General features: G+C 54.7%; 3 protein-coding genes across 4 annotated transcripts; 2 read left to right on the forward strand and 1 right to left on the reverse strand.

Moving 5' to 3' along the window:
* Positions 1-879: 879 nt before the first annotated feature.
* Positions 880-8,988, reverse strand: NYAP1 (neuronal tyrosine phosphorylated phosphoinositide-3-kinase adaptor 1). 2 transcript variants are annotated; one of them, XM_012810848.2, is made up of 6 exons: positions 7,657-8,988; positions 5,886-6,241; positions 3,926-5,443; positions 2,888-3,103; positions 2,534-2,643; positions 880-2,012 (listed from the first exon to the last, which is right to left on the reverse strand). In XM_012810848.2, exons 1-6 carry the CDS (start codon positions 7,722-7,724, stop codon positions 1,755-1,757), a joined length of 2,526 nt encoding a protein of 841 aa, XP_012666302.1. In that variant the 5' UTR covers positions 7,725-8,988; the 3' UTR covers positions 880-1,754. The 2 variants fall into 2 exon arrangements, with proteins under 2 accessions (XP_012666302.1, XP_023374396.1); XM_023518628.1 differs by having other exon boundaries at positions 1,005-2,012; positions 2,888-3,106.
* Positions 8,989-12,363: 3,375 nt separating this feature from the next.
* TSC22D4 (TSC22 domain family member 4) lies at positions 12,364-22,417 on the forward strand. Its single transcript, XM_003798856.1, has 5 exons — positions 12,364-12,822; positions 13,211-14,238; positions 16,334-16,500; positions 21,385-21,433; positions 21,772-22,417. The coding sequence occupies exons 2-5, from the start codon at positions 13,480-13,482 to the stop codon at positions 21,979-21,981; spliced, it is 1,185 nt and encodes a 394-aa protein (XP_003798904.1). The 5' UTR covers positions 12,364-12,822; positions 13,211-13,479; the 3' UTR covers positions 21,982-22,417.
* Positions 22,418-23,607: 1,190 nt separating this feature from the next.
* Positions 23,608-26,720, forward strand: CUNH7orf61 (chromosome unknown C7orf61 homolog). Its single transcript, XM_003798857.2, has 3 exons — positions 23,608-23,670; positions 23,876-24,202; positions 26,416-26,720. The coding sequence occupies exons 1-3, from the start codon at positions 23,608-23,610 to the stop codon at positions 26,647-26,649; spliced, it is 624 nt and encodes a 207-aa protein (XP_003798905.1). The 3' UTR covers positions 26,650-26,720.
* Positions 26,721-27,613: the final 893 nt, after the last annotated feature.

Genomic DNA, 27,613 nt, shown 5'->3' on the forward strand with positions numbered 1-27,613 from the left:
GGACCACAGGCGCCCGCCACAACGCCCGGCCATTTTTTGGTTGCAGCCGTCATTGTTGTTCGGCGGGTCCGGGCTGGGGATTCGAACCCGCCACCTTAGGTGTACGTGGCTGGCGCCCTAGCTGGTTGAGCTATAGGCGCCGAGCCAACCCCACCTTTCTCAATCTGTCATCTCCCCAATTACTGGGCCTCTGAATTTGGGCTTCATGTAGGACCAGGTCTTCTCCTTTATCATCATCTTAAGGATGTCTTCTTTCAGCTGCCTCTTATATTGTCCTTTGCCCTCCATCCTCCCAGATACCCTTCTTATCCTCCTCACTTGTGACAAATCTCCTCCTAGGATTCCTGCCTGAGAACCTGCATCTAGCTTTGAGGTGATCTTTCTGAACCAGCTTTCACATTAGTGGACTTACTGTATCATTTAAATAACCCCCAAGTCCTACTATTCCATAGACAATCATACTGTGACCTTGGGGCTTTCTCTCTTCCATACTGCTCATCCAAACCTTATCTGTCCCAGGAAGCTTTTTCTGGATGACTCCAGCCCTTTCCCTCTTATTCCTTCAGCATTGTCTACTGTTCACTCAAGTGTTTCATCTCCCTGAGTAGACCAGAAGGTCCTCAAGGACAAGCTTCATGGCCGAAGATTCCTTCTGTATCAGTGCATTGCCAAGAACCTATTAGGTGCTCTATAAATGCTTACTGATTCACTGCACAGTGGCATTCCCAAAGATTACCTCAACTCCATCTCTCCCTGCTACTGGTCGCAGCTACTCACCCCTCCCCACACAAACTTCAATTCCCACTAACCAAGGGCAAAATGTAAAAAGTAAAAAAATGTGAGAAAGGCAGAGCACACTGAAATATAAGAAGCCAGCTCTAGGATCATTAGTCTTTTAATATGTTATTCTGAAAAGAAAGGAATTAAAAAAAAGTTCCTGACATCTGTTCTGTTTTGTTTTTTAATTTAAATAAATACCCTGCCCACCCCCCACCCACTAAAATTTAACCTCCTTCCCCATTATCCCACCCATCCCTGGTGCTAGACCCTCACCCCAGAACTAAATAAAATGCCTGTTTCAGAGCAGGGCACACTGCCTATCAAATTCTGGCAAATTGTAAATACTGTAAATAGTCTGTGGCCCTCCACTCACTTGGCTCCCCCCTTCTCCCAGTCTACTGCCGGTCCAGACCCCTTCCTGGCCATAGGGTGGCATGGGCTTAGGGAAGAATACAAACTTGACCTCGATTCCCCACTCCCTGTTCAGGAGTAGGTCCGAAAGGCCCAGAATTGCCCTCCAGACTAAAATAAATAACAAAATAAATACCCCCTCCCCAATGACTCCCAACTCTATAAAAAGAGCTCTTCTACCTCACTCCAGGCCCTCTCTTTCATTCTATCCACCCCCCATTCTTCTTCCCATCCTCCCCCCCTCATGCTGACTTTTGTCCTCTCAGGAGGAGAGGTCTACCATGCTCCTTGGGGAGAATAGCCAACAGTCACAGGGCCTCAACCCAACTTCAAGTAAACCCTTTCTCCTTCTCCAAATTTCTTGGGGGTGCTGTTGGCACCCCAAGCCCCATGGGCTTAGCAGACTCCCCATCTCCAGGGCCTAGGGTGGAGGACAGGGCTTCTTCCAGGCTCTCTCACCTGGTCCTTCATCCTCTCTCTCTCTCTCAAGGCAAATCTCCTGAGAGAGCCAGGGGTGCCCCACCCCGCTTCCCAGTTCAGGTGCCCCGGCCTCCGGGCCCTCCTTAGATGGCAGTGTCCCAGAGGACGGTGTGCTGCCGGCGGCAGGGCGGGGTGCCAGACTTGCGGGGCTCGGGCCCTCGACGCCAGCTGGGGAGGATGGGCATGCTCTCCTGTTTGCAGAGGCCCCGGTCGGGGCGGTGGCGCGCCTTGATCTCCTTGCACACACATCGCTTGCGCTCGATCACCTCCAGCAGCTTCCCGTCGCGCTCGCGGACCGGCTGGGGCGGCAGGGGCAGCGGCAGCGGCAGCGCAGGGTGGGTCTGTGCAATCCACAGGAGAGAAAAAAGAAAAGAGGCGGGGTTGCGGACCTTAGAGTAATCAGGCCTCCCAGAAACAAGTCCTCTCTCTCCCCTCACGGCCTCTGTCCTCTCCCTCTGGCTCAAATCCACCCCCTGTCTGTCCCTTTGCCCAGCTGGGTACCCTGGTGTCACGCAGAGCCTGTGTTACCCTGAGGAAGGGGTGCCTTTTAAAAACTGTCTTCCTAGATGGTTGCAGTTTTTTTAATTGGTCCCCTCAGAGGGTGTTCTTTCTTTAAATGACACAAAGGCTCACTGTCGGCTGGGGGTGGCCTCTACTGATCTCCAAAGCCAGGTCCTTCTCAAGCAGCCCCTTCCTGGATTCTTCTTGAGCCCCCCCAACCCCCCAAACCTGGGTCACCATTAGTCTGTGCCCACCTCCCTGGCTCAGGCCCCAGACAGACTGACCCCTTCCTTGCCTTTCTTTCCACATCTGAGCTTTCTCCTCTACTTGAGGCTTCACAAATAAAAGAACCAAGCCTCACCTGGCTGGGGGCATCCCTGGGCTGGCTGCAGGGCCGGGGGGTGTGGAGTGCGGCCTGCCGGACTCCGGAGGTGGAGGCTGAGCGCCCCAGGCGGTAGCCTCCTGTGAAGTCTGAGGCAGAAGGAGGAGTAAGGAGGGCAGGGGCTTCCCGTACCCCCCATCCCAGGCCCCGGAGAAGAGCCCCATTCAGGCTGCCCCTGCCTCATGGGAGGAGGGAAGAGATGGAGACGTGGTGCAAAGGCTTAGGGCCCTGGACATGGAGATGAAAAAGCGAGCAGATTAGGAGAGGTAGACCTTGGGAGATTCCCCCCACCCAGCCCCCATCTATGCACATGTGTATGTAGGCAGGTGTCACCTCCATTGCGGTGGCAGGCAGGGAAGGTCTGGCAGGGTATGGGCAGCGCCGTGCGACTCCCTCCTCGGTCCCCTCCGTGGTGGATCCTGGTTAGCAGGCCCTCTGCCCCTTGGCTCCTCACTGGGATCCCTGATGCCATAGGTCCCCTGTCCTCACGTTCCACCTTGCCTGGACCCTCACTACTGCCATTCCAAGCCCGGGCACCATCCTCGACCTCTGCTGGGATGACAAGGAGAGCTGAATGCCTGAATATGGGAGTGCCCTTCTGTCCCCACAGTCACACACACTACAGCATGGGTAGACCTGGAGACATGCCCCAAGTCACAGCAGGGATGGGACTACCTCACACTCCCCAAACACACACACACAGAGTGAACCCAGTCCTGCTACCTTCCTTTCCACATATGGGTATCATTCCCTGGGGCTGAGAATCAAATACCTTTGCTGCTTCCAAACCCGTTTGCCTAGCCAGAGGGGCTTCCTCTAACCCCAACTTTAGCTTCCAAGCCCTTCCAACTCCTGATAGGCCCAAATGACCACCCTCCTGGGAGAGAGACCAGTAGGGGGAGAATCCCAAATCCTGAGCCTAGAAGGGGGGTAGTACTGGGGGGAAGGGCTGCATGTGAACTAAGCTCATCTCTGAGAGTAGGGCTGGCAGAGCATTGTGTTGCTAGGCAACGGTAGGGGCCTTCCTCTCTTCTCCCTCCCTTCTGGATGGGTTGCCATGGTAACAGCTGGGAGGCAGCTGTGTTTAGCTCCTAGTGTGCGCACACTCACAAACACACACCCCTGCAGCCCAGGGAAGGAGGAGCAGGGAGCAGAGCAGGTCGGGGCCACATTCAACCCCCTCTCTACTTCAGACCTTCCTCTTCCTCTAGCACACCCTCCGCCCCTCAGCCGCTGCCCACACCCATTCCTCCCAGAAAACTTAGACCTGGACTTCCCAGACCAAGGCTGTGGGAATAACTCCTCCAAAAACCCCCCAAACCATCACTCACATCCCCAGCCCCTCCCCCTCATTCCACACCCCTCACTCACTGTCCAGATCTTTTGCCTTCCTCCCTCCATACAGGACTTTCCTCTGCAGAGCCCAGCCTGCCCCAAATGTGGTGGCACCCATCTCCACTTCTTCCTCTTCTGGTGTCCCTGCACTGGCGATGACGTGGGCACAGGAGATGCTGGCGAAGGCACCCCCATCAGTCCCTTGTTCCTGCAGCTGGATCTTGACCATGGGGGAGGGAGCACCCACTCCACAGCCCTTATTCAGCACCCCCCCAGCCTTGAGGCTCTCATAGGCAGGGGGTCTCTTAAGCCCAGCTGCTGCAGCTGGATATGTCCAGAGGGGAGCCAGGGAGCCTGCAGTTGGGTCCGGAAGGCTATGAGGGGAGGTCAGGCAGCCACGGTGGTGGAGGACCCCAGCTGCTGTGCCTAAGGCCCCACTGTGGGGGCTGGACTTCCCTGGCACAGGGGGCCTTGAGCTGGTGCACAGCATCCCATGGAGGACTGAGATCTCCTTCTCTGTCTTTGGCTCCCCAGCACCCAGGGGTGGACCAGCTGGCAGCACGGAGTGCGTGGTCACCTTGACTGCTGAGTACACCATGGTGTAAGACACGGCCTTGTCCTTGGGGGGACCAGGGAGCAAGGCAGCTGGGGCAGGGGGCACTGCTGGAGCCCCTACTGCCTTGGGGCAGATCATGCTGTGGGAATTGGGGAGCTCCCGCTCCCCCCGAGGCTGGCCAGAGCCCTGGGGTGGCAAGGGTGTTGAGTGGCTCCGGGCCCTGCCCGATGGTCCCAGCAGCAGCAGGTTGGCAGCAGGAGGTGGAGGCAGTGGGGGAGGTGTCTCCCGCTCCCGTGCAGGCACTTGGGGAGCTGGGGTGGAGCCAGCTGGCTCCTTGGAGTGGCAGAGGACTGGTAGCCTTGAGACCCCATCACCAGGGGTTCGGGAAGCAGACTTGCCTTGGGGGAAGGCCAGGAGTGGAGGGCGGTGCTGCAGGAGATTGGGGAAGGGCGGGGGGATTTCACAAGGGGTAGTCTTGGTAGGCGTCCCATCCCTTCTGCTTGGGAGGGCTGAAGCTGGACGACGGTGGGTGTGGGGCTGAAGGGCATGAGGCTGGTGTGGTGGGGAGGTTGCTGTCAAGGGTGGGGGACCATTGGCCCGGCCTTCCCCTGCCTCTTCAGGCAGTGGGTACTTCATTTCCTCATATATGGCCTCCCCCTCTTCAGAGTCCGAGTCCACGCCAGTTGGAGGGGTTGGGCCCCCACCCCCAAGAGAGGGCCCAGTTAGGCCCCCTCCACTTCCTCCTCCACCCCTGAAGACGTCCCCCACCATCTCAATGTACACAGGCTCTTCCTCCTGGGCACCCACATCAGGGTCCCCAGCTACTCTGGATCCCCTACTGAGACGCTGTAGGGGCAGGTTCCCCCCTCGAGGAGAGGGGCCTGGGGGGCAAGATTCATCAAAGGAAACAGAAAGTTGAGTGTTGGGGCTTCGTCTGGGCTTCTGTGGGGGAACCTTCCGGCTGGACTCTCGGCCCTCTGGGGTTGGCTTCTGTGAGCCTGGGAAGCATGGGAAAGAGAAAAATAAACTGAGTTTTTAATAAGGAGAGGAAAGGGGGACCCTTTCTGTCCTTTTGACCCATCTGTGAGGACATGTCAGCCTCTGCATTTTGCCACACCCCTCACCCTACAGCCCTAGTCAATCCTCAGTCTGTCTATTGAGCTCCTCAGAATCTGTAGTTCCTAACTTAAAATTCTCTCCCACCCTCATGTCTCTCCAAGGCCATCACCACTTTCCCAAGAATGAACTTTTCAGAGAGTATTCTCTGCCCTTGTATGGTTCATCTCAGCCCATTCCAAAGGCTCCCCCCATTCCATTAGAGAATGGAACCTTCCACTTCCTAGGTTCTTCCCTGAATGAACCTCCCAGCAGGCCTCTCCTGGTCTTGAATAGATCCTCCCAGTTTCCTGATCTTCTTGGGGAAGAAAGACGGTGTCTCACCTGCTTTCTTGCTAGGAGGCATCTCTGCCCCTGGCCCCACCATGCTGAGCTTGGTGCTGGGGTGTCTCCGTGGCTTGGCAGGAGGTCTTCGGGTGCTGCTGTCTTCTGTGAGGCCCCCACTGCCTCCCCCAGGGCCACCCCCTACACTGTCCATGCTGCCCACAGAGTGGCAGGAGAGGGAACGTGGGGCCATGGCGCTGCGGCAGGGGTGGGGTGTGTGCTCCTGGGAGGCAGGCATTGTCATGAAGCCCATCCTGAGGGAGCGTCGCAGGGAAGCGATGTCCCTCACTCGAACTCCAGACCCTGGGCCAGCCCCAGGCCCTGACGGGCCTGTAGGGGCCACCTCCTTACTGCCACTGAGGAAAGAAGACCATGATGGAACAGAAAACAGGCCTCAGACCTGGGCCTCTCCCCCTCCACCCCAAGAGGTATTGGCAACCCTGTGACTTCCCAGGTGGGGGTTGGGGGGTACCTGAGGCCCAAGGCACAAAGGTAGGGACTTGAGGCTGAATCTCAGACTTAAAAAAAAGGCAAGGTAGTCAGGGGCAGGAATGAGGGAAGAGGTGAACGTGTATGCCAGGAATATCCCTGGGGCTGGCAGATCCCAGCCCAGGCATATTCAGCGCAAGACCCATGTGTGGACAGGCCTTATATAGGGAGAAAGATGCAAACCCAGGCAACAGAGCCCTGCCTGACAGATGGACACACCTGCCATCACAGCTCTTCAGCTTCTTCTCACTCTCACACTGGCCCACATTTTGCTTCTGGTCTCCCCTCCTGTTGAGCTACTGTGACCAGCACCCCCATGGTGCACTTCCCCTCCCAGATGCTGGCAGTACTGCCCCATTCCTTTTTCATCTCTTCCTCCCTCTCCATCCTTGCTGCCCCTCTCTCTGTCACTCTTCTGGGGTCACTTCCATTCCCTTTCACCATCCCTCAGCCTCTGTGTGAGGGGAGGGGGGTGGCTGTCAGGGAAGAGAGGGAAGCTGCAATGGGGTGGCTCTCATTAAGTCCCTGTCTACTAACCCTTCATTAGGGAGAGATCGCTCTGATTAATCTAATTAACAACAAGAATTAAACTCCACAGTTTTGAGGAGTGAGCGGGGAGCCAGGAGGTGGCTCTGAGTCAGGCTCCAAGAGGTAGTACAGTCAATGGGAGTGAAAGGGAGAAGGGGAACGATGGGGGAAGCCAGGCCCCAAGTCCCTGGGAGTGCCAGGAGAGAGGCAACCAGAAATGGGGAGGCAGGATGAGGTCCCCTGCCCTGGTTCTTCTACAGGGCCCAGACTACATGTCTTCCTACCAAAGACACAACCCTTGGCTACTCACTTCCCCCAGCAGAGAAGACTGGGAGAGGGCCAAATGGATGTTCTCTGATGCCCCTGAAATGACCCCATCCATAGACCCTGTGAGGGAGGTGGGGCATGCCCCTTCCAAGGTCAGGTGATAGGAGAGCAAGCAGCCAGCCCCAAATTTGCAGAGAGGAGATTGGCCAGAGGTGAGTCAGGAAGGAGGGACTTGGGCCTTGGGGATGGGGAAGGGTCAACAGGGTGCTCCTGATCTGGAAGTTCCCAGGAGGCCAGGAGCAGTGCAGGACAGCGGGCCACTGTGTACTGAGTGCGGGACATCCCAGCCACTCTGTACTGATCATAGACTCTGAGGTCAGAGATCTCACTGGTGACAAGGCTGCTGAGCCCCAACGGTGGCTGTGATCCAGGCAGGGGACAGCAGAGGTGGGACAAAGGGGCAGCCTGGGAGAATGGTCTCACTTACCTCCGCTTGGCCTCCTCTTCCTTGTGCTGCCTCCACTCCAGCTTGGTTTTTCGGTAGAGGAGGTTCATGTCGTGGGGCAGGAGGTGGGGGCTGGCAGCCTCTGCTCAGCACCACCAGGCCCGGGGGGCAGCCCTCCCTGGGTCCCGGATCCACTTGGTGGGAGATGGGTAGGAAAGTGAAAAAGAAAGATGTGGGATGGGTGGGGGCCATGAATGAATGAAAGAGAGAAAAAGGAGCAGACACATGACTTGGGTTCTCAGAGAGGAAAACACAGAAAACCCAACACAGCTTTGAGGACCCACAGACAGACAGACATAGACCTGCATGTGTACACAGAGCCACAGACCCTGACAAAGGTGTTCAGAGCCACAAATACACACTCTGGTGAGATCAGGTTGACACAGATTCCTTTTTTGTGTAAATACATCCTGATCCACTACACAGGCCTCACTAATGGCGAGCAGCCCCTCAGTCACACAAACACATATTCAGGCACATAACCATGGAACCACAGACCCCTATCTACAGACAGAGGACCAGACACATAGATTGGCATAGGTAAACAGAAACCTAGGAATAGGCAGGCACACAGAGACATAAACACCCACAGACACACCCACAGACACACACAGACCTCCAGACACACACAAATCTGCTACACGGGACTGGACACACCTACAGACAAGTTGTGATGTCCAAGGCCTACTTGCGTACATTGCACCCCACTGGGGAAGGGGAGATCGTCAAACTCTCCACCCACTTTGAGCTCTGAGGCTTTAGGGGGGGATGTCATGAAGGCAGGGTGGGGATGCTAAAGGAAGGGTGGGGGCTCTCTGAGTGGGGCATCTGAAACACCACCTATCCATCTCCACTCCCGTTGCCCCTTTCCAGTGCCTCCCTGGGCCTGGGCCTCAGTGCACCCAGATTCCTGCTCCCTGGCCCCTCAGCAGTGGTCTCTGCCTCCCTCCCTTGCTGAAGGCACAAATCACCTTTTTCCTTCTGCAGGATTTGGGATGCCCCCCCCCACCCGTCTTTCCTTTCCAGTCCGCGCCCCTCAATCCCACCCAGTGGTCTCCAGTCTGGCCCCATAGCTACCTTCTGAGTTGCGGCCTCCAGACCTGCTCTGGGTTCCCTTCCCCCAAACACACACTCTCCTTTTTGCCTTCGGCCTCACTTCTCCTGGGCGCCCCTCCTCACTGCCGTCCTCCCCCTTCCCCTGTGTGTTCAAACCTGGCCTGCTTCATTCCCCCTTCTCCATCCAAGGGCCCCAGGTTCTCGGGCACCTTCCCCTTGTCCTGCTACCCTAGGTTTCTCTGCCTCTCGCTCCGCCAATCCTCCCTGCCCCTAGTTCCCTGCCACCTCCCCGCACCAAGCCTTCCCAATTTCTACATCACCGTACCTGGCCTGCCGGGCGCCGGCCCCCCCATGCCGGGCTCCGCCCGGAGCAGGAGGAGGAAGGAGGAAAGACAGAGAGAGACCGGGGGGAGCGGAGCTGGGCCCTGCCGCAGAGACAGCCCCGCCTCCGGGTCCGCCCCCAGACCCGCCCCCGGCCCCAAACCCACCCTTCCACACCCTCCAAGGACGGAACAGGAGCGGCGGTGCCGCGGTGTGCTGCCAGGTTGGGGCGGGGGACACGGTTGTCGCGGAGCCCGAGGGCGGAGAACCGGAGGAAGAGAGTAGAGCACCGGGAACCAGCTCGCTCCAGCTTTGGGGAGTCCGCTAGTCGTCGCCCCTCGCCCCCTGCCTGGCCGGGGGGTGCTGGGTTTGGTCTCCTAGGCCCCGGCGGAGCGGCGCTCAGCGGCGCCCCCCAGCGGCATCCTGGGGCCCGCTCCCACCCGCACTTCTCATACGCCCGGCGCTCCCCGGGTCCACACTGGTTGTTGGACCCGGGTCGAGGCTGCGGCTGCTGGGCCCAGGGTGCGGTGAGGCGCTGAGGTCGGTGGGTGGATGGGGGCGCTTTTCCGGCCGAGAGGCTGCTAGAGCCGGGAGCCGGACGATCGGCATCTCTGTCCGGCAGGGGGCGTGCTTCTTTGGCCGCACCCCCTCTTCCTGGCCGCCTTCTAGGTGCTGGGAGGGCACCCGGGTTGGTTCGTCTGGGTGCTCGGCCGCCTCCCCCTGCAGCCTCCCTGGCGCCCGGACCTTGTTTCACCGACTGGGCTCAAAGTCTTCCGCCGGCCCGCCCCCTTCCGTAACCTTTGACACCACCACTGCTATCCACCAAGACCTGGGCGCACCACGATCGGCCTCTGACTGGGATTACCGCAGCCACCGTCCTAATGTGGTCGCCGGCCGCTGAGGGACGTGACCTTGTTCCCCCTGCCCATCACTTTTCTCATTATCTCCCTGAGAAAGTCCTCCCTCCAAAATCCCTTTGTCACACAGCTCTGTTGTGCAGTGAATTAGCTTCAGGAAGACCTGAGTTCTACTCTTAACTGGCCTAAATATGGATCCCTAAAAGACGCATTCTAATTTCTGGAACACGTAAATGCTACTTTATGGCAAAGCCTTTGCAGATGTGCTGTGTGGGCATAGGAAAATTGCACAACCTGGCTCGGCGCCTATAGCTCAACCGGCTAAGGCGCCAGCCACGTACACCTAAGGTGGCGGGTTCGAATCCCCAGCCTGGACCCGCCAAACAACAATGACGGCTGCAACCAAAAAAATAGCCGGGCGTTGTGGCGGGCGCCTGTGGTCCCAGCTACTTGGGAGGCGGAGGCAGGAGACTCGCTCGAGCCCAGAAGTTGGAGGTTGCTGTGAGCGTGATGCCATGGCACTCTACCCAGGGGGACAGCTTGAGGCTCTGTCTCAAAAAAAAAAAAAAAAAAGAAAATTGCACAACCTTTCTGAAAGATGCTTCGTCCCATCCGTTGTTGGAAGGAAGGTGCACAAAGAGATAAAATACTACTAAAGCGTCTTGAAGTGTAAAGCTCCTCCTCCCCGCACATTAAAGGCTATTCTAAATGTTCCCAGGAGAGCTAAAACCTTAAAACAGATAAAAGCCATTTCACATTTACACAAGTATGAATTAATTTATATGTATTCATTCAACAAACACCCTAGTATCCTTGAGAGACCAATAATGTTCCTGGGAGTTTAGACACGGATACTGAGTGCCTGAGGCAGAGAAGGAGGGGCCAAAAGTAAGTTTTGAATAGTTCGCTGCAAGTCAGCTAGAAGGAAGGAGGGTAGGGGGAGAGAAGCCAAAACTGTGTTCTGAATATTGTCAGAGGGGAGAAGGCTCTGGAGGGGACAGCAGGCCAGGGTCTGGAGGTGAAGGGGGCACTCTCATGAGAGGCTGCTTCTTGAACCTCACAACTTGAGAGGCTTCTGGACCTGGGGTATGTCAGCCATTGTTACTATGGCTAAAGGGAGAAAGCAGGGTGCAGATGTATTTTATTTTAACAAAGAGACAAAATAAATATATAAGGGGGCAGGGATTATATTGTTTTATTTTTGCCAAACCCTAAAGAGTGGTTAGAAATTTCCATGATCTCAAGCTGAGAGAGGAGGAATGTGGAAAAGAGTACTAGAATAGAAGTCAAATAGCCCACTTATAGTCTGGGTGCTATCAAATACTAGCTCTGAGGCCATGGAAGAATGACTGAATGCTTCTCAGCTTCAGTTTCCTTAGCTGGACCTCAAAACTCACCCCATCTCTCTTCTCAGGACTGTTTTGCAATCCAGTGAGATAATATGAGATTTTTGAGATAATATACTGGAAAGTAGTTCTATTTGACCAAAATTAATTAGAATCCATTTCCTTTTGAACCTGAGAGTTAGGGCAGATGCAGCCTTTAGATACTCTTTTTGCTAAAATATCCCCCCCTTAGAATGTCAGTTAGGGGTGCAAAGAGAGAAAATGGCCACTGAAGGTTTATTCTTTCATGCCAAGCACATAAAAGGCCCTGTAAGAGTGTATGTGTATTTTCCTCCATAAGAACCATGGTGAGATGGGAGAGGTAGGAACTCTTAAAGGTAGAGGAGGAATCTATGCTTGTCCAAGCCAGCCGACCTTAGTCCTCAGGTGCATCTGTGTAGGTCACTGTATGGACATATGTGTGTCCAGAAGTTGAAGGGAAAGTAGTGCAGGTCAGCTCCTGTTGGGATTTGATTTCAAATAGTTCAGCAAAATACAACAGGTCCTGGAATAACATCATTTGTGCTGAATGTCATTTCGTTATAATATAGATGAGGAAAAAAATGATTTCTGGATGGGACCACTGTCTGTGTAGAGTTTGCATGTTCTCCTCATGTCTGCATGGCATGTTTGAAACATTTGATAATAATCCACTTTCTAAAGTAAGGAGTAATGGAATAATAGTTCCTTCCCCATGCAGTTACTGTGAAAACCAAAGATAGGACAATAACAGCTACAGCCACCCCATAACATTTACGAGGCATTTATGGGAAATCATGCACCCAGTACGTTGCCTGGTATGTTGCTTATTGCCAGTGGCAGCGTGCCTACTAGTAAGGGAATCCCAGGCCTCCTGCAAACTCCTCCCCTTTCTCCTAGCTCTCCGCAGCCCCTCCCTCCGCGGAAAAGCCGGGCTGGGTCCCACCAGGTGTGGAGTTAAAGGAGTTTGTTGGGGCCCGGGAAGCAGCAGCAGCAGCAGCAGCAACAACTGCAACAGCAGCGGCTGTGGCAGGCTTGGCTCAGGGCCAGCTGGCGGGGAGCCCCAGGAGGGAGGGAGGAGGAAGAAGGGAAGGAGGAGGAGGAGAGGAGCAGTCAGCAGGCCCGAGGAGGCAGGACTTCCTGGTGTGGGGGTTGTCAACAGCCCAGAAAGAGAAAGACAGAAAGACAGAGACCAAGAGTAGAGGAGGAGAGACCGAACCAGCGGGGCCACGCGGAGGAGATTAGGGAGACCCACCCGCTCAGACCGCGGAGGCCGGCCGCCCCCTCCCACATCGGTTTCGACACCTTTGGGGCTTCAGAGGCCGCGCCTGGGCTCCACCGACGAGGCGCGGGTTCCTTCTTTTCAGGAGAACAAACTTTCCACAGAGATGCCTCCCAGGGTGAAGTGCTGCCCCCGAGAAGGATTGGGCAGCCTCTGATCGCTGCTTGCGTGTTCCGCATTGCCCGGGGCCGGGAGGCCCCAGGAAAGAACAGCCCGACATCTTAGGCGCTGGGACCCCCCGCTCGGCTCTGTGGCGGAGGCCCGAGAGGTAGGACTCCAGGCTGGGCGGGGCGCTGGGGCGGCGGGGTAGGATCTGCCCCAGAGATGTGGGAGCCAGGGGCCTAGGGGCCCAGGGGAGGCCCTAGGGCGGCCGGGCGAGACCAGGGAGCTGCAGCCAGTACTCTCAGGACGATTCAGGTCTGCACAGTCTCTTGAGTTTGGATCCCAGACAAGAAATGCCTAACTTTGGGTCTCAGCTGCCTCTTCCTGCTCTGTGTGCCTGGTCTCTGTCTCTTTGCCTGTCTCTTTGTCTCTGGCGGTTTTCCCTTCCTCCCCCATTCTGCTCCCCAGAGAGGAAGCCCCAGAAGCCCCAGAGGTGGCCAGCCCACTGCTTTCTCACTCATGGGCGCGCTCCCTCTCTCCCTCTCTTTTTCCAGTTTGCAAACTCAGCTCTGGAGTTCGGCAGTGGCAGCAGCAGGAAAAACCTGCCCGGGCCCCCCCACCTCCCCGTCACCTCCCCTACCCTGTACTCACTTCACCAACCACGCACCCCCAGTTCCTGCAAGGCTCTTTTCTGCTATGTCGGACCCAGACATCCCTAGGGGCCCTGATGCCCCCGCCATGTGGCCCCCCTGTTCCAGGGGTGCCTGAGCCCCTAAAAGAGCCCCAGACTCTCATCTCGGCCCAGTCCTGAGCCCCAGGAACCATGAGTGGGGGCAGGAAGAAGAGTAGTTTCCAAATCACCAGCGTCACCACGGACTATGAAGGCCCAGGTAGCCCAGGAGGTTCAGATCCCCCTGCCCTGCCGGCTCCTACTGGGCCCCCCCGCCTGCCCAATGGGGAGCCCAACCCTGATCCAGGGGGCAAGAGCACCCCCAGAAATGGCTCTCCACCACCTGGAGCCCCTGCCTCTCGTTTCCGGGTGGTGAAGCTGCCCCACGGCCTGGGAGAGCCCTATCGACGAGGTCGTTGGACGTGTGTGGATGTTTACGAGAGAGACCTGGAGCCCCCAAGCTTTGGCCGGCTCCTGGAGGGAATTCGAGGGGCCTCAGGAGGGACTGGGGGCCGATCTTTGGATTCCAGGTTGGAGCTGGCCAGCTTGGGCCTGGGTGCCCCTTCCCCACAATCAAGCCTGTCTCAGGGCCCCTCCTCCTGGTTACGCCCACCCCCTACTTCTCCTGGACCTCAGGCCCGCTCCTTCACTGGGGGGTTGGGCCAGCTGGTGGTACCCGGCAAAGCCAAAGTGGAGACATCCCCCCTGTCAGCCTCCCCACCACAGCAGCGCCCCCAAGAGCCTGGGACCAGGGATAGCTTGGGCACTTCCCGGGCCACCACACCCCTGCCCTCCCTGAGGGTGGAAGTGGAGACTGGGGGCTCAGCAGCTGGAACCCCTCCACTGTCTCAACGGAAAGATGGAGATGTGCGACTGAGGATGGAGTTGGTTGCTCCAGAGGAGATGGGGCAGGTAAGAGCTGGGTTCCAAGTTGTGGGAGACCCCTGGGAGGCTATGCCTTGTCCTAACCTCTGTCCTGGCCTCCCTGCCACCATTGTCACCTGTCTGTCAGATCATATAGCCCTATTTTCTCTCTTTGCCATCTCACTTTGAGGTCCATTTCTCTTCTTTTGTTATCTTTCTCAGGCTCCTTCCCTTCTTTCTGCACCTTCCTTCTCTCTGACTTTTCATTGTCTCTGGCCCTCGGCTTGTCTCCATATAGCTTGTAGCATATGTGGCCTCCTCCTCTGGCACACACCTTTTTTCTCTCTTGGTTTTACCCTCTCTGATTCCAGGTGATTGGGGCTGGGGCTGGCCAGGTAGCTGCCCCCAGGGCAAGGAGAGATTAGATGGTCATTCTACTTAAGTCTCCCCATTGCCTCCCATCCTCCCATCAGCCATCCATCCCAGCCTCATCTCTGGCATGGTTGCAAGCCAAGTTTCTCTGAGGATCTAAGGAGTCAGGTGGGGGGGGGACACATTACAGGGATGGGGGGCCTTGCTCATTTTGTCCCCTCCACCCAGTTGTCTGGCTTAGTTCCTGCATCTGGCCTCTCCAGGACTGATAACTGGGGGTGGCCACTGTAGAGTGGGAGAACAGTAGTGGAAAGCAGCTAATAAGAAGTTAAATCCTTTGCTCTTTTAGCTTCCTATCTCCAAAAGAAGAACAAATCTGGGTTGGGTGGCAGGATGCCCGGGTCCCTGGGTTGGGGGTGGGCAGCCAGGGATGTGAGGGTTGGATACTTCTGTCCTGAAGGAGAAAATGACACCTTGTCCTGCTGGAAGAAAGGCAGGGAGTGTGAGGATGAGAACTCTTTCCCCTTCCTGGCCTTGGGCACAAACCACAGAATAAAAATAACCTGAGACTGGATGTCTGGGTCCTGTCAGGACCGGTCAGGACCAGCTACCCGGACTCCCTCCTGGCCTTATGTTCTTGTTCGTTATGACCCCCATCCCCCACTTTTCTTGAGCTCTTTTATTCAGTTTCTTCCCTAGGGGGAAGATGCTGTTTCCTTTGCTAGTCCATGTCCCCAGACTATTCCAAACTATCCATCCTCTTTGCTCTACCTGTCCTTAAGCCCTGCCTGAGCTCCCCTTGGGACCCTGGCCCTCTCTTTGGTGTCCTGACCTTCCTTTCCCAGTGTCCTGATGGCTTCCTGTGTGCCATGCTGCATTCAAGTCAGTATTTACCTGCCCAAAAGTTTGTCTCCCTTGTACCATCCCCCATGCTTCTGCTCCCTATAAAGACGGAGTGGTGGAGAAGGGCCAGGGATACCACCTGGGCCCCTTTCCTCTGCTTTATCCGCTATCCTCTAACCACCCTAGATTCTCTGTTCCTGGCTTTTCTGAGAAGCTAGGGCCTCCTGGGGCCTCACAGAAGCGTCTTGTCTTGTTCCTGTTGCCCCCGCCCTTTTGCAGCCACCCCTAGGCCTGTTGGGCTGTGTGGGTCCACACCCAGGCTCCACCTCCCTCCATCCCTCTCCCTGAACCAGGGCAGAGAGCAGGAGCAGAACTTCACCTGAGTCCTGAGAAGTTTGGAAGGAACGGCTAGAACAGGGGGTGGTGGGGGAGGATGAAGAAGCTGTTCTGAGGATTCATTCATTCTACAAATAGCTACTGTACAAACTGACCTTCCAGCAGGGGAGACACAATAAGTACTTTAATTTCAGATAATGTTAGGTGTTATAAAAAAAAAATGAAACCATTCAGTGGACTAGTGAATAATGGGGAAATGCCTCTCTAAGGAAGTGACATCTGAGTTAGTTTAAGAAGGCAGATATTCTCTGAGTAGCCTCTGATTACAGGTCCTGGCCTGGCTTGGGGACAGTAGTGCAGACTGGAGCACTTCTCTGTGATACCCCAATTTGCCACTCACCCCAGTCTTCAGGGTGACCTGTGTCCCTTCTGATACTGACTTCCCCAGAGCTGGATGGGGAAGGGCTGCAGGGCAGAACTCCTCGGTCCTTGGAAGACAGTGGTCAGTGGGGGAGGGAGGAAGACTGCTCAGCAAGTTGTAAGGTGGCTGGTAATTTTCTCAAAGTTATGATTCCTTCCCCTCTGCCTCCAGGTGCCTGCACTTGATTCTCGCCCCAGCTCCCCGGCATTCTACTTCTTCCCTGATGCCAATCAGGTTCACAAGTCTCCAGACCCCTTTGGGGCAGCAGCAGCCCAGAGCCTCAGCCTGGCCCGCTCCATGTTGGCTATCAGTGGTCACCTGGACAGTGATGATGATAGGTAGGTGTGCTCCATGTGGTGGGCCATGAGGTTTAGCCTCTTTATATGGTGCCTGGGGATAGCTGCATGAAATTGCCTGGTAGGTGTCCTTCCCCCAAGTTGAACTTGGAGAGGACCTTGTAAACAGAAACCAGGCCTGGGCATAACCACTGGGGAAAGTTGATTTGGGACCCACTCCCTCTCTGTGGAGAAAGCTGAGTGGGACTTCTTGGCTTAAGACTGTCAAGTCAGAGACTTTTTTAGAGTTTGAAGGGAGTCATTGTTGTCAAATTCCAGAGCTTTTGCAGATTTAGTGATCATCTGGCCAACCCTAGGAACTTACTGGTAAATGTGCTGGGACAAAATAGGGAATCAAGTCTCCTCCCAGTTTCATTTCCTGCTCCCTTCACTGGTGAGGGGAATGGGACTCCTTACATCCCTTATGGACTGTGCTGTACCTTCCTTATAGTTTATACAGATTAATTTAGAACCGTAGAACTTCTAGTACCAAGAAAGCATTGCCTCGAGATTCTGTTCCCTGAAGGGATGGAGTCAGCAAACAGGCAGGAGTAGCAGCATGGGAGCTGAGCCCTCTCATGGCAAAGCCATGGGGAGAGCTTAGAAGAGCAGGACTTCCTGGGGCTTGCCTTTTGGAGGAGAATGCTCTCTTTGGTGGCAGCATGTGCAGAAGTTCCTGTTTTGAGGTCCAGGTTTCAACATTAAAAGGAATGTCAGCTCAAAAGGGAGGCACAAAATCGCGAGTCAGATAGGCAGACCACTTGCTTCTGGCTGTGGACTGATAGGAACCCAAAGAAGGGCCAGGGACTCGCCTTTTATTTTGGAGGGAAGAGTGGGACTTCCTGTCAGAGGCCCTCGTGGGGCGGGACTTCCTGTTTGGGAGGAACCGAGGGGTGGGACTTTAAGAGTGGGTGAGTGGGTGCTAGAGGAACCCACTCCAGGTGGCGGTAGGTCTTTCCTTTGCTCCCTCCTCCAGTCAGAGCCTAAAGCCCACTAAAGAAAGAGGCATGAGGCATTGGGGACCCGCAGAGGAAGAAGAAGGGGTGCCAGGAAGGCGGTGGGTTGGAGGGCAAAGGGGGCGGCGCCGCGGGCGGGTAGGGCGGGGCAGGGCGGCTTCAGCACTCTGGAATGTAAGAGGTGTGAGGTCGGCCAGGGCCAGGAGAGTCACCTGCCCTCCTCGCTGCTATTCTCAGCGCTTCTCACCCCCTCCACCTCCCACTTGGGAGGTTCCCTGGCAAGAAGGCTCTTTGTCCCTCCCCCACCCCTGTTGATTTCATAGCCCTCCTGCTTTTTTTGCCTTGGAGGGTTCTCATCACTTGGTTCTTTTGGTTTGTGCACTCCCTCTGTACACCACAGTCTGACTGGTTTGGCTCCCAGCCTCCAGCTTTACACTGCTGTGCTTCAAGGCTCAGGGGTTCTTTCCCAGCTCAGCCCCTCATGCTTCACCCTGCACAGAAGGTTTGGGTTGGGCCAGCCCATACCCCAGGAATGGGGCATGTAGACCCCCACCTCACCTGTCTGATGTGCTAGAGCTGTCAGGAAAGCAGGGTCTAAGCGGCTTGTGGTCTGAAGTGTTAAGAACCTGGATCCCAGTCCCAGAGTTGGGGGTGCCTGATCAATCCCTGAATCTAGGGGTGGGGGAACTGAGGGTACCTGGTGAGCTTAGACTGCTTATGTGCTCCTGGCTTGGAAGATTTTTTGTATTCCCAACAGGGCCTGGCAGGTGGGAGGTAGTTGGTTAAGGTGCAGGATGGATGGATGGATGGTTAGATGGATGGGTAGTCAGCCTGGGAGATCCAGGCATTATAGGGAATGGAACCTAGGGTCTTGGGAAATAAAAGGTACATGTATTTATCCAGTGCTTCCTTTTATGTGCTACCTCTTAATGTAGTCCTAAAAGCAGTTCCCCGCCTTTCCAGATGAAGAATCTGAGACTCAGGAGGAGGGTTTTATAAACTTGCTAAGATCACCTAGCTAGTAAGTGGCTGGACTACAGTCAGAGTTTGGGTCTGACCCCAAAGTCATGCTCGTCCTGCTCTCTTACTGTGATGCCTACGTCCCAAGAGAAGAGGAGGTAGCAGTGGTCTCTATGATACCCTTTCTCTCTAGGACAGTGTCAGGGACAGCTCTCCGCAGTAGGGCAAAGAGCCAGCCCCCCCCCCCACCTTCCCCCTTCCTGGCCTGGCCCTGCCCTGAAGGCGCCACAAATCCAGATCCGGGAGGGAGTGTAGACAGGGCAGCCGGATGCCACTTTGTTGGCCTCAGGCCCAGCCCCCGGGGGTTCCTCAAAGGAGTAGGACTGGCCCCTGTCCCCAGGATCTGAACCTCCCTACCTCTCCTAGGTGTCCTGCTTCTTCGTTTGATCCTTGTGTTGAAGCTGTTTTATTTGACCTTCAAAGAGGAAGATAAGCCTCTAGGCCTGTCCTTAAACCAGGACCCAAGAGTCCTGAGAGCTAGAGTCCCCACTGTGCATGTCACCACTGCACAACTCCAGGGGGTGCTACTCAACATTTGAAATCATAGCTGATGCTAGAGGTCATGACAGTCTTCCAGAAGATGGCCTTCGGTGTCTTGAAGAAGGGGGCTTTTTATTCTAATTCACACAAAGTTGCTTTTGGGTTCGTGGTGAGGGCTGATCCTATTCCACCAAAGAATTCTACACAGTGGCCCCTCACTCAGGGTACACAAAGGGAGGGCCTGGGTTGGCAGAAAGCTGGTCCCTTGAAACCTGTGTTAGAATGTCATAGTGGAAGGTGCTGTCAAAAACTCTGTAGCACTAGACAAACCAGAGATAGTCATCTATCAGCCAAGAAATGTTTATTATTGTATTATTCTTTTATTTCTGGCAAGAATGTACAACTTACTTGGCATCTTCACCCAAGTGTCCATCAAGCAAGGCCAATGTTTAGTCCTATGTGTCTGTCCCTGTTTGGTCTGTGTGTGTCTTATGTGTACTTGGCGGGTGGGGGGTGGGTGGCTTTTTTGCTGTGGCCCAGTATCTGCCCAGGTGTTACTGATTGAAATAGCTTGAAAACTGCTTTCACTCTCCCACTCCCTGGCCTGCCCTCTCGCTCTTAAATGTCTCTCCCCACCCTTCACCCTGTCCTGCTCTCAGGTCTAGTCACCCCCTTGGTTGCTCCACCTATCAGCACCTTCTGCACCCAGAGTTTGGACAGGAAATGGAAAATTTCAGCTCCCTCACACTTTCCTGGCTGCCTTATCCAGGGGTCACCTTGAATTGAATGCTACTCCCCCCCTGCAGGGAAGCCAATTGGAGTTGACAGCCAGGAGGGAGGGCTTCCAAGTGAGCACAGGGTGTGGGCTGTAGCATGTTGGGGCCCCCTCTCTGAGAGAGGCTTAGCAGGGGCCTGGAGGACAGGGCTGGTGATCTGATCTTGTAGCACAGCAGGGCAAGGGGAGAGGGAAGGCATAGGGGCTGGGGCAGGTCATGGGCCACAGGTGAGTCAGAGGCCTGGGACCTGAGTGGTAGAAGAGGGTGCCCTGGGGAATGAGACAGGGTGCAAGAGCCTGTGCAGGCTATAAGCCAGGAGAGAGGGGCTTGAGGGAAAGGCAGGTTCTGGAACCCAGAACCTAGCGTAGGGTGGGGCCAGCTGGGCCCTGGTTCTGAGGGCTGTTGAGCCAGGCCTGAGTTGCCCTCTGGTGGCCACTTTACAAACTGCAGCCAGTCCTGCTCTCCACTGCCTGTCATTCTCCAGGCTGTCTTCAAAGCCCTTGCTCCTATGCTTAGTGTCCCACCTCCAATTTCACCTTCCTACCTCCCCTGAAGCTGTCACTCCATCTAAGACTGCAGACCTCCAAGATCCCAGACCCAGGTTGCAGATCCATAGGCTGTCTTCGTCCTGCAGGGCTCTGGCTCAGTTTCCACTGCCATGCTAATCTTTCCCATTCCTCCTTTCCTTCACTGTGGAAGGTGAGGGACCCTCTCTCCCAGGCCCCAGGGTTCACCCTTGATGTGAGCTTTGTGTTTAGGGGGTGAAGTCAGTCCTTGGAAGACCACAGTATGTGAGAACCTCCCCCTACTCCACCGGTCCCTTTCCTGAGGCATTGAGTGACCAGCTCATCTGAAGGGGGCAGACGGGGTCAGGGTGGGGTCAGGATCTTCCCCACCTTTCACATCCTTCCCAGACCCAGGCTTCTTTCCCTGAGGCCCCTCCCCAGACCAGGCCACCAGCTGACTTTCCTCCACCAGCCCCCTCCCCTGCACTCTGGGATTGATGCCAGGGTGAGAAGGGGACACTGGCACTGACCGTGTCTGGGAATTCCCGCCCACCATGGAGTCAGCGGGGGGGGGGTCCCCGTGTGCCTGAGGAGCCAATAGCAGCCAGGCCTTGCCCTGGGGGGTGGTGTATATCTTTCAGGCCAGCACCCCCTAGGCGCTATCTCCTCTCTGCCTGCTTGGCACCAACCAGACCCCACTCTGCCTGGGGGGCTCTGAGCCCCCCAGGCACTCCCTTTGACGCAGCCTTCTTGGGCCTGGGACCCTCTCCCCTCAGGGATGGCCCAGCCAGGAGTCTCTGTCAAGTCCCTTGTGTCATCTTATGAGACTCGAGTGGTGGGGATGGCTCCTGGGCCACCCCGAAAAAGGGGCTGTGTCTCTTCCCCTTGTTCCCCTCGAGGGGCATCTCCTATTCGAGGGGCATCTGGACCCTCACCCCACCGAGGCCTGGGGGGCCCAGGGCAGCGGCTTTCTGCCTGCCGGGGGATGGACAAAACCCTCCTTTCCCTGATTCTCTACTGTCACAGGTATGGGGGGTGTGGATGGAAGGCTGCAAGTAAAGGGGCTTTTGGAGGCCAGAGTCTGCTACAAGAAAGCAGCACTTGGGATGGCCCCTCCTCCTCACCTCTCACCTCCCTGTGTCTCTCCAGTGGCTCCGGAAGCCTGGTTGGCATTGACAACAAGATCGAACAAGCCATGGTAAGAGAAGCCATCTTGGTTCCCTGAGCTCTGCCCCAGCCTTCCTCTCCTCATTATCAGGGAACATAACTCCCAGCTCTGAGACCCACTACCTGCTGGGCTCCCTTGGGTTCTTTGCCCCCTGCTGTCTCCACCTCAGCCCTTGACTTTAATTGGCCTCTGTGTGTACACCGACCCCCATCTCCCTCTGTGAGTCCTGACTTTACCTCTGTCCCCTGTCCTTGTCCCCTACTCATCATTTCGGTGCAGGGGAAGCTCCCACACTCAGGCCCTCAGGGCACTGGGCAGGAAGATGGGGTGGCCTGACCCCCTGACACTTCCCATCCTTGGGCCCCTAGGACTTGGTGAAGTCCCACCTCATGTTTGCGGTCCGGGAGGAGGTGGAGGTGCTGAAGGAGCAGATCCGGGACCTGGCTGAGCGGAATGCTGCACTGGAGCAGGAAAATGGACTATTGCGTGCTCTGGCCAGCCCAGAGCAGCTGGCCCAGCTGCCTTCCTCGGGGGTCCCACGGCTTGGGCCCCCTGCGCCCAATGGGCCCTCCGTCTGAGCCTCCCTTCCCTCACAATGTGCCTTTGGGGCTGCCAGGCCTCGTGCCAGCTGCCTGCCCACTCTTCCTATGCAGCTTTAATGTCCCCTGGACCCCAGAGTGGGAGTTTAAGGCTCAGTACTGGCCTGTCCCACCATCCTACCCCAATCTCCCCTTTGTCCCCTTGATGGAGGACAGAGGGCTTCAAGATGGGGTGTTAGATGGAGCCCTTTCCATGAGGGATTCCCAGTCCCCCCTTCCCTCATTAGTACCCCCAGTGGTAGATGGCTTGGGGGACTTGGAGGCTCCCTGGCAGACACCCTATCCCCACCTTGTTCCCTCAAAGTGCCCCCTCTCCTCTGCCTAGGGGAGGGAGTATGGACAGTATCTGGAAGTTCTGGGATTCAGGTTGTTATTAAAATAATAATAATAATTAAAAAGTCTGAAGAAACTTGAATTTGGAGACTGACATCTGGTTGCTTGTATCAAGACTAGGGGTCTGTGCCTGCAGTTTGAGCTGCCCTGGGGATCCTTTCCAGATTGGGGAGGTTTAATGTGGCCAAGACGAGGGGTTGAGAGAGGAGGCAAAGGAGCCAGCAGTCCAGGTCCTGGGAAGGGGCAGGCAGAGGAGTGGGGTGGGGAGGCATCTGCCCACGTGCTGAGGGGAGAGGGAAACAATGGGGCCTTTGGTGGTTGTGCAGGATCCACCCCTAGCTTCCCAGTGTGTCCCCTCTGCGGGCTGAATCCGGGTGGCTGCTTGGGGGCAGGGCAGGGGACCCTGAATGGGCCCCTTGTCTCAGGGCTGGGTGTGGGCCAGGCTCTCTGGGCACACGGTGCCCTTGCCAGGCGTGGCCGGCTGCCATGACTTCCACCCCCAGCTGGCTGAGGACAGGCTCTGTGAGTGAGCTGGCCCCTCCTGACAGCCTGGGCTTGGGTCCCAGGCAGAAAAGTCAGCTAGGGAGAAGGACCCCACCTAGTGGGGAAGAGGGGAAAGCTCCTGCCACAGCCCTAGGAGGACCTTTGGAAGAGTAGAAGGGGTCCCTGGGAGGCTGACCTGGGTGGGACTCCCTGCCTTAAAGGTCCCTAGATTTATGACCTTGGACAAGTTCTTTGGTTTTTCTGAATCTCAGATTCCTCTTTGTAAAATGGCACTAACAATAATACCTACCTTGAATGGGCTGCTGTGAGGATTATGTGACATAATACATGGGAAATGCCTAGTGCACACCAGGTGGTCAATGTATGTTAGTTTCCTTTCCCTGGATCTGAAGGAAGAAAGACCAAGGGCTGGAAGGATTGGTTCCCTTGGTCCCGGAAGTGCCTCGGGGGTTGGGGTCCGGCCTGGCAGTTTCTCACAATGGGCTGGAACTCTCCCTCACTGTAGGTTCTTATCCACTTGACTCCTCTCCCTGTCCCAGGGAGGGGAGGAGAGGCCTGGGATAAGTTGCTGGAGTGGGCTTTCCCCTTATTTTTCTTATTTCTTTCTTCACTCTTGTGCTTGAAGCCCCTTGGCTCCCAGAATTCCCTTTGGGTGGCAGCTACTGCCTGTGACCTATCCCCCTCCCCGACCCTCACCTTCTAGGCTCTAGCCTCACCATACCAAATGCTGGCTCTGACCCCTACTTTGGGTTCATTCTACTGGGAGAGATGACTGTGGTCATGAGGTTCTTCCGATGGGTCAGGCGGGCTTGGCAAAGGATTACTTACTGGGTGAGTTGCAAAGACTCCCTTGACCCCAAGATGCGCTGGTCATTGACCCCTACCACATGGCCAAACAAGGCTAGAGATGGGACAGCTGGGAGGGGCTTGAGAGGAAGGAGGCTGTGGAGCTCACTGCCCTATCCCTTCTGTGCCACCCTCTCTGTGGACTGTCACCTCTGTTCTGCCCCTCTCTTCTCTGTGTCTTGGTTCTTAGGTTTTCTTCTGGAGAAAAAAAGTTAGGCCAACCATCTTAGAACACTCTGGCTTCAAGAAATATTCATTGAAGGGGGTAGAGAAGACTCCCAAAGTGGTTGAGACTTTCACGTTTATCCAGCTCCCCAAAGAGGATAAGCTCCCCAGTGTGGATGCATCCCCTGAGCTGGCTGAGCCCTGCGTGTTGGCCAAGACAAGAGACAGGACCAAGATGGAGCTGGGCAGTGAAGGCCGATCACTGCTGCGACTACCCCGGACAGCTGTCCAGTCTGTCTCCACACTCATGGTGTCAGCCCTGCAGACTGGCTGGCAAATGTGCAGCTGGAAGGTAGCACTGTCCTCCTGGTTTCCAAAATCCTTCCCACCCTCCCCAAACCCCAGTGACTCATTCCTCCCTCCATTCACTTGTTCAACAATCATCTCCTATGCTGCTACTGAGTTCCAAGCACTGAGGCAGAAACTGAGGATATAATGGTGAACAAGATTTCCAGACTTAGGGGTCTACAGACAAGATAAAAGGCATTGTTGATTTGTTATTCACACATGTTGGGTGTGACATGGGAGGTTGATGGAACTTTGGAAACCCATAGGAGGGCTTCTCCCCATCTAGACCTATGGAGTTAGACAAGTTAGAAGGTAGCATGAAGCTGAGACCTGAAGGAGTTAGCTTGGCTTGAGGGGATTGTTAGGGGGAGGGGGAAGGAGTGGGAGGAATGTTCTATGAAGAGAGAATAGCAGGTGTTTGTGAAGGTGAGCCAAAGCATGAGGGGAGAAATCCTGGAGCCAAGTGCCAGCTTATATAGGTAGGGTGGATACTTAAGTTGTGGCATTTCACCTTGACCTTAAGAGTGAAGGAAACCCTCACAGACATTTGAGAAGATGAGTGACATGATCAGATTTTGATTTAGAAAATTCACCTGTACTTATACCTTGCTGGTGGAATTGTAAAATGGTACATTTGGAAAAGAGTATGGTTATTTCTTATAAAACTGAACATGCAGTTATCATATGATCCAGCTGTTGTACTCTTGGGCATTATCTCAAATAAATGAAATTATTCACACAAAAACTGCATGTGAATGTTCATAGCTGCTTTATTTGTAATAGACAAAATCAACTCAAATGTCCTTCAGTGGGTGGGTGAATGGTTAAACTGTGAAACATCTATACCCTAAAATACTACTGAGCAATAAAAAGGGACGAACTATTGATACACGCAAAAACTTGGGTGTATTTCAAGAGAATTATACTGAATGGAAACCAACCTCAAAAAGTTATATACTGTATGATTCTACAAATTATATGCCATTCTTGAAATGACAAAATTGAAGAAATGGAGACTATATTAGTGGTTTAGTGGTTGCCAGGGGCTGCAGGGGGAAGGGTAGGAGGCCAACATGATAGATCCTTGCAATGATGAAAATCCATGTTCTGAATCTTGAAACTGGCAGTTGGATACACAACCCTGCACATATGCTAAAATTTTGTTAAATTAAATGCACACATCCGCACACCCCACTGAGGACAAGTGAACCTGGGGAAATCTGAATAAGATTAGTAGATCATATCAGTGTCAATGTCTTAACTATGATATAGTTTTGTAAGATTGTCCCATTGAGGGAAATTGGGTAAAGGATCTCTATAACTTCTCTATAACATGAGATCTCTAACTTCTTACAACTGCATGTCAATCTAAAATTATCCCAACATAAAAAGTTTAATTTAAAAAGGGAAAATATCTTGGTCATTACCAAAGCAGCTTATTTTGGTCTTGAATAAAGTATCACTGCATTATTAATAAGAAAATTTTTATCTGGCTGAAGGAGTTTTCAGGGGACAGGAGGCGCGTCAAAAAAATCCACTGGAGGCTGATGTAGTCCAGGTTAAGAGAGAATCCTTTTCTGGACTGGGAGGGAATGTTGACCATTGACCAATGGGACAGGGTAGAACAAAGTGCTTCTGATGGATTTGAAGCATATCTGGGAGGGAGAATTGTTGGGCTAGGTGGTTGACTGGATAGAGGTAACAAGGAGAGGGAGACACAGAAGTCACTAGGATGGAGAAGAAGGACTTAAGGGTAGAAGTGATAAGCTCAAGGAGTTGGGCAAGATGAGTTGTAACACTGATAAGACACTTGCATGGAGGTGTCTGGGAGGCAGTGAGATATACCGTCCCAGAGGTCAGGGAAGAGCTGCGAGCTAGAGACAGATTTGGGGTGTCCTCTGTTGTCCTTCATTTTAACATACTCTCCATGAAACTATGAATGGGGAAACCAAAGGTGGGTTAGACATGGGCGCGGTTTCCCAGGAGCTTGCATTCTAGTAGCTAAAACAGCCAAATTCTCAGGACAAAAAATGAAATGTGTTAAGATGGGGCAAGCACAAAAGTAGAAATGACAAACACTTAATGCAGCCCAAAAAGTCTTAATGGAGGAGGTAGGATTAGATGAGCCCTTTGCTGTTTACCTGTCTGTCATTCTGCCAGTAGTTTCAGCCTAGACCCAGCTATTTACATGTGCGTATCTTGTCTTTCTTTTTATAGTCATCTGTGAGCTCTGCGTCCATTACCTCCCAAATGATGACCCAGTCCCCTTTGCAGACACCGGAGGCTGAGTTGCTGCGGGAAGTGTACCTGGTGCTGTGGGCCATTCGGAAACAGTTACGACAGCTGTCTCGCAGGCAGGAGAGGCGCAAACGGCGCCATACTCGGACCCACACTTCCCCCCAACCTGAATCAGTTCAGTGCCTGAAACAGGATGCCCGAAGTCCCCTCTAGGGTGGAACCCCAGATCCTCAGAAAGCCCCCACCTCACTCTTAGGTAAGGTTGATAGGGAGTCAGGGCAGCAGGCCAGAAGTTGTGAGTGAGGAGATGTTTTCATACTGTCACCTTTTGTCGAGAGCCCAAGGCCAGGCCTGGGGGCCCACATACTCCCCTTTATTCTGTTTATTCAATTTGTAAAAAATTATCAAAATATTGGGAAATAAATATCAGTTATTTCTGAGTAGATGTAGAATGTGTTTGTGCACAGTCAGAGGCAATAAGAGGTGCCTGGATGGGCCAGGAAGAGGCACCCAAGGTAGGTGTCTGGGGAGAACAGAGGTGGTTACTAGGTTCTCTAGGCCTCAGACCCTTCTAGGGGCTGAAATTGTCTTTGGCAACTTTGCCAGGTGGTAAAGGACAGCAACAGCAGTACCTGGTGCCGAGACAGCTGCTCTCCCTAGCAATTCTATAAAAAAGGAATTTAGGGTGGGTTCTGGAACTGGTCCAAGGCCCTATAGTGGGATGCTGCCTGCTCCCAAAGCTAGCTTGCTGCCCTTCCTCTCCTGGGTTTGGCAGTGGGCTTGGCCTGGGAGGCTCTCCCATCTGCAGACTGTGCTGCCTGAGCCCGGCTGAGAGGAAACTACCAGCTGCCTTGCAGTCTTCATGCAAGAACACAGCGCCAGCCTGTGGCTGAGGTAGGGGTTGTAGCTTCGGTAGGCCCAGTGCAGGCTATGGCCCACTGAGGTGGGAGTCTGGGACAAGTGCCCCTGGCCTCTTGGAGGGAGGTTGAAGGGTAGGGGTGCCCTGAGCTGCAAGTATCCTCCTGGGCTTAGCCTGCCCTCTGCCATGTGAAGGTGCAGAGGTGGCTCTGCAATGAAAAGCAGAGATATTTCAGCAAACTTCAGGGATTTGAGGGTTCACAGGGCATGGGGAAGAAGAAAGAGATGGCAGCAGAGCCCTAGCCTAAGGGGCACCAAG

The sequence above is a fragment of the Otolemur garnettii genome, unplaced genomic scaffold (assembly GCF_000181295.1).
Source record: "Otolemur garnettii isolate 467f Iridium unplaced genomic scaffold, OtoGar3 scaffold00142, whole genome shotgun sequence".
Classification (NCBI taxonomy): Eukaryota; Metazoa; Chordata; class Mammalia; order Primates; family Galagidae; genus Otolemur; species Otolemur garnettii.

Excerpts from the sequence above, each read along its gene's own strand:
- CUNH7orf61 (XM_003798857.2), top strand. The coding sequence starts at position 23,608 with ATGACTGTGGTCATGAGGTTCTTCCGATGGGTCAGGCGGGCTTGGCAA. Across the intron at positions 23,671-23,875 it reads GGCAAAGGATTACTTACTGG|GTTTTCTTCTGGAGAAAAAA; the intron begins GTGAGTTGCAAA and ends CTTGGTTCTTAG. Across the intron at positions 24,203-26,415 it reads GGCAAATGTGCAGCTGGAAG|TCATCTGTGAGCTCTGCGTC; the intron begins GTAGCACTGTCC and ends TTCTTTTTATAG.
- NYAP1 (XM_023518628.1), bottom strand. The coding sequence starts at position 7,724 with ATGAACCTCCTCTACCGAAAAACCAAGCTGGAGTGGAGGCAGCACAAG. Across the intron at positions 5,444-5,885 it reads GCCTCCTAGCAAGAAAGCAG|GCTCACAGAAGCCAACCCCA; the intron begins GTGAGACACCGT and ends CATGCTTCCCAG. Across the intron at positions 3,107-3,925 it reads GAAGGCAAAAGATCTGGACA|CAGAGGTCGAGGATGGTGCC; the intron begins GTGAGTGAGGGG and ends TTGTCATCCCAG.
- TSC22D4 (XM_003798856.1), top strand. The coding sequence starts at position 13,480 with ATGAGTGGGGGCAGGAAGAAGAGTAGTTTCCAAATCACCAGCGTCACC. Across the intron at positions 16,501-21,384 it reads CTGGACAGTGATGATGATAG|TGGCTCCGGAAGCCTGGTTG; the intron begins GTAGGTGTGCTC and ends GTGTCTCTCCAG. Across the intron at positions 21,434-21,771 it reads ACAAGATCGAACAAGCCATG|GACTTGGTGAAGTCCCACCT; the intron begins GTAAGAGAAGCC and ends TTGGGCCCCTAG.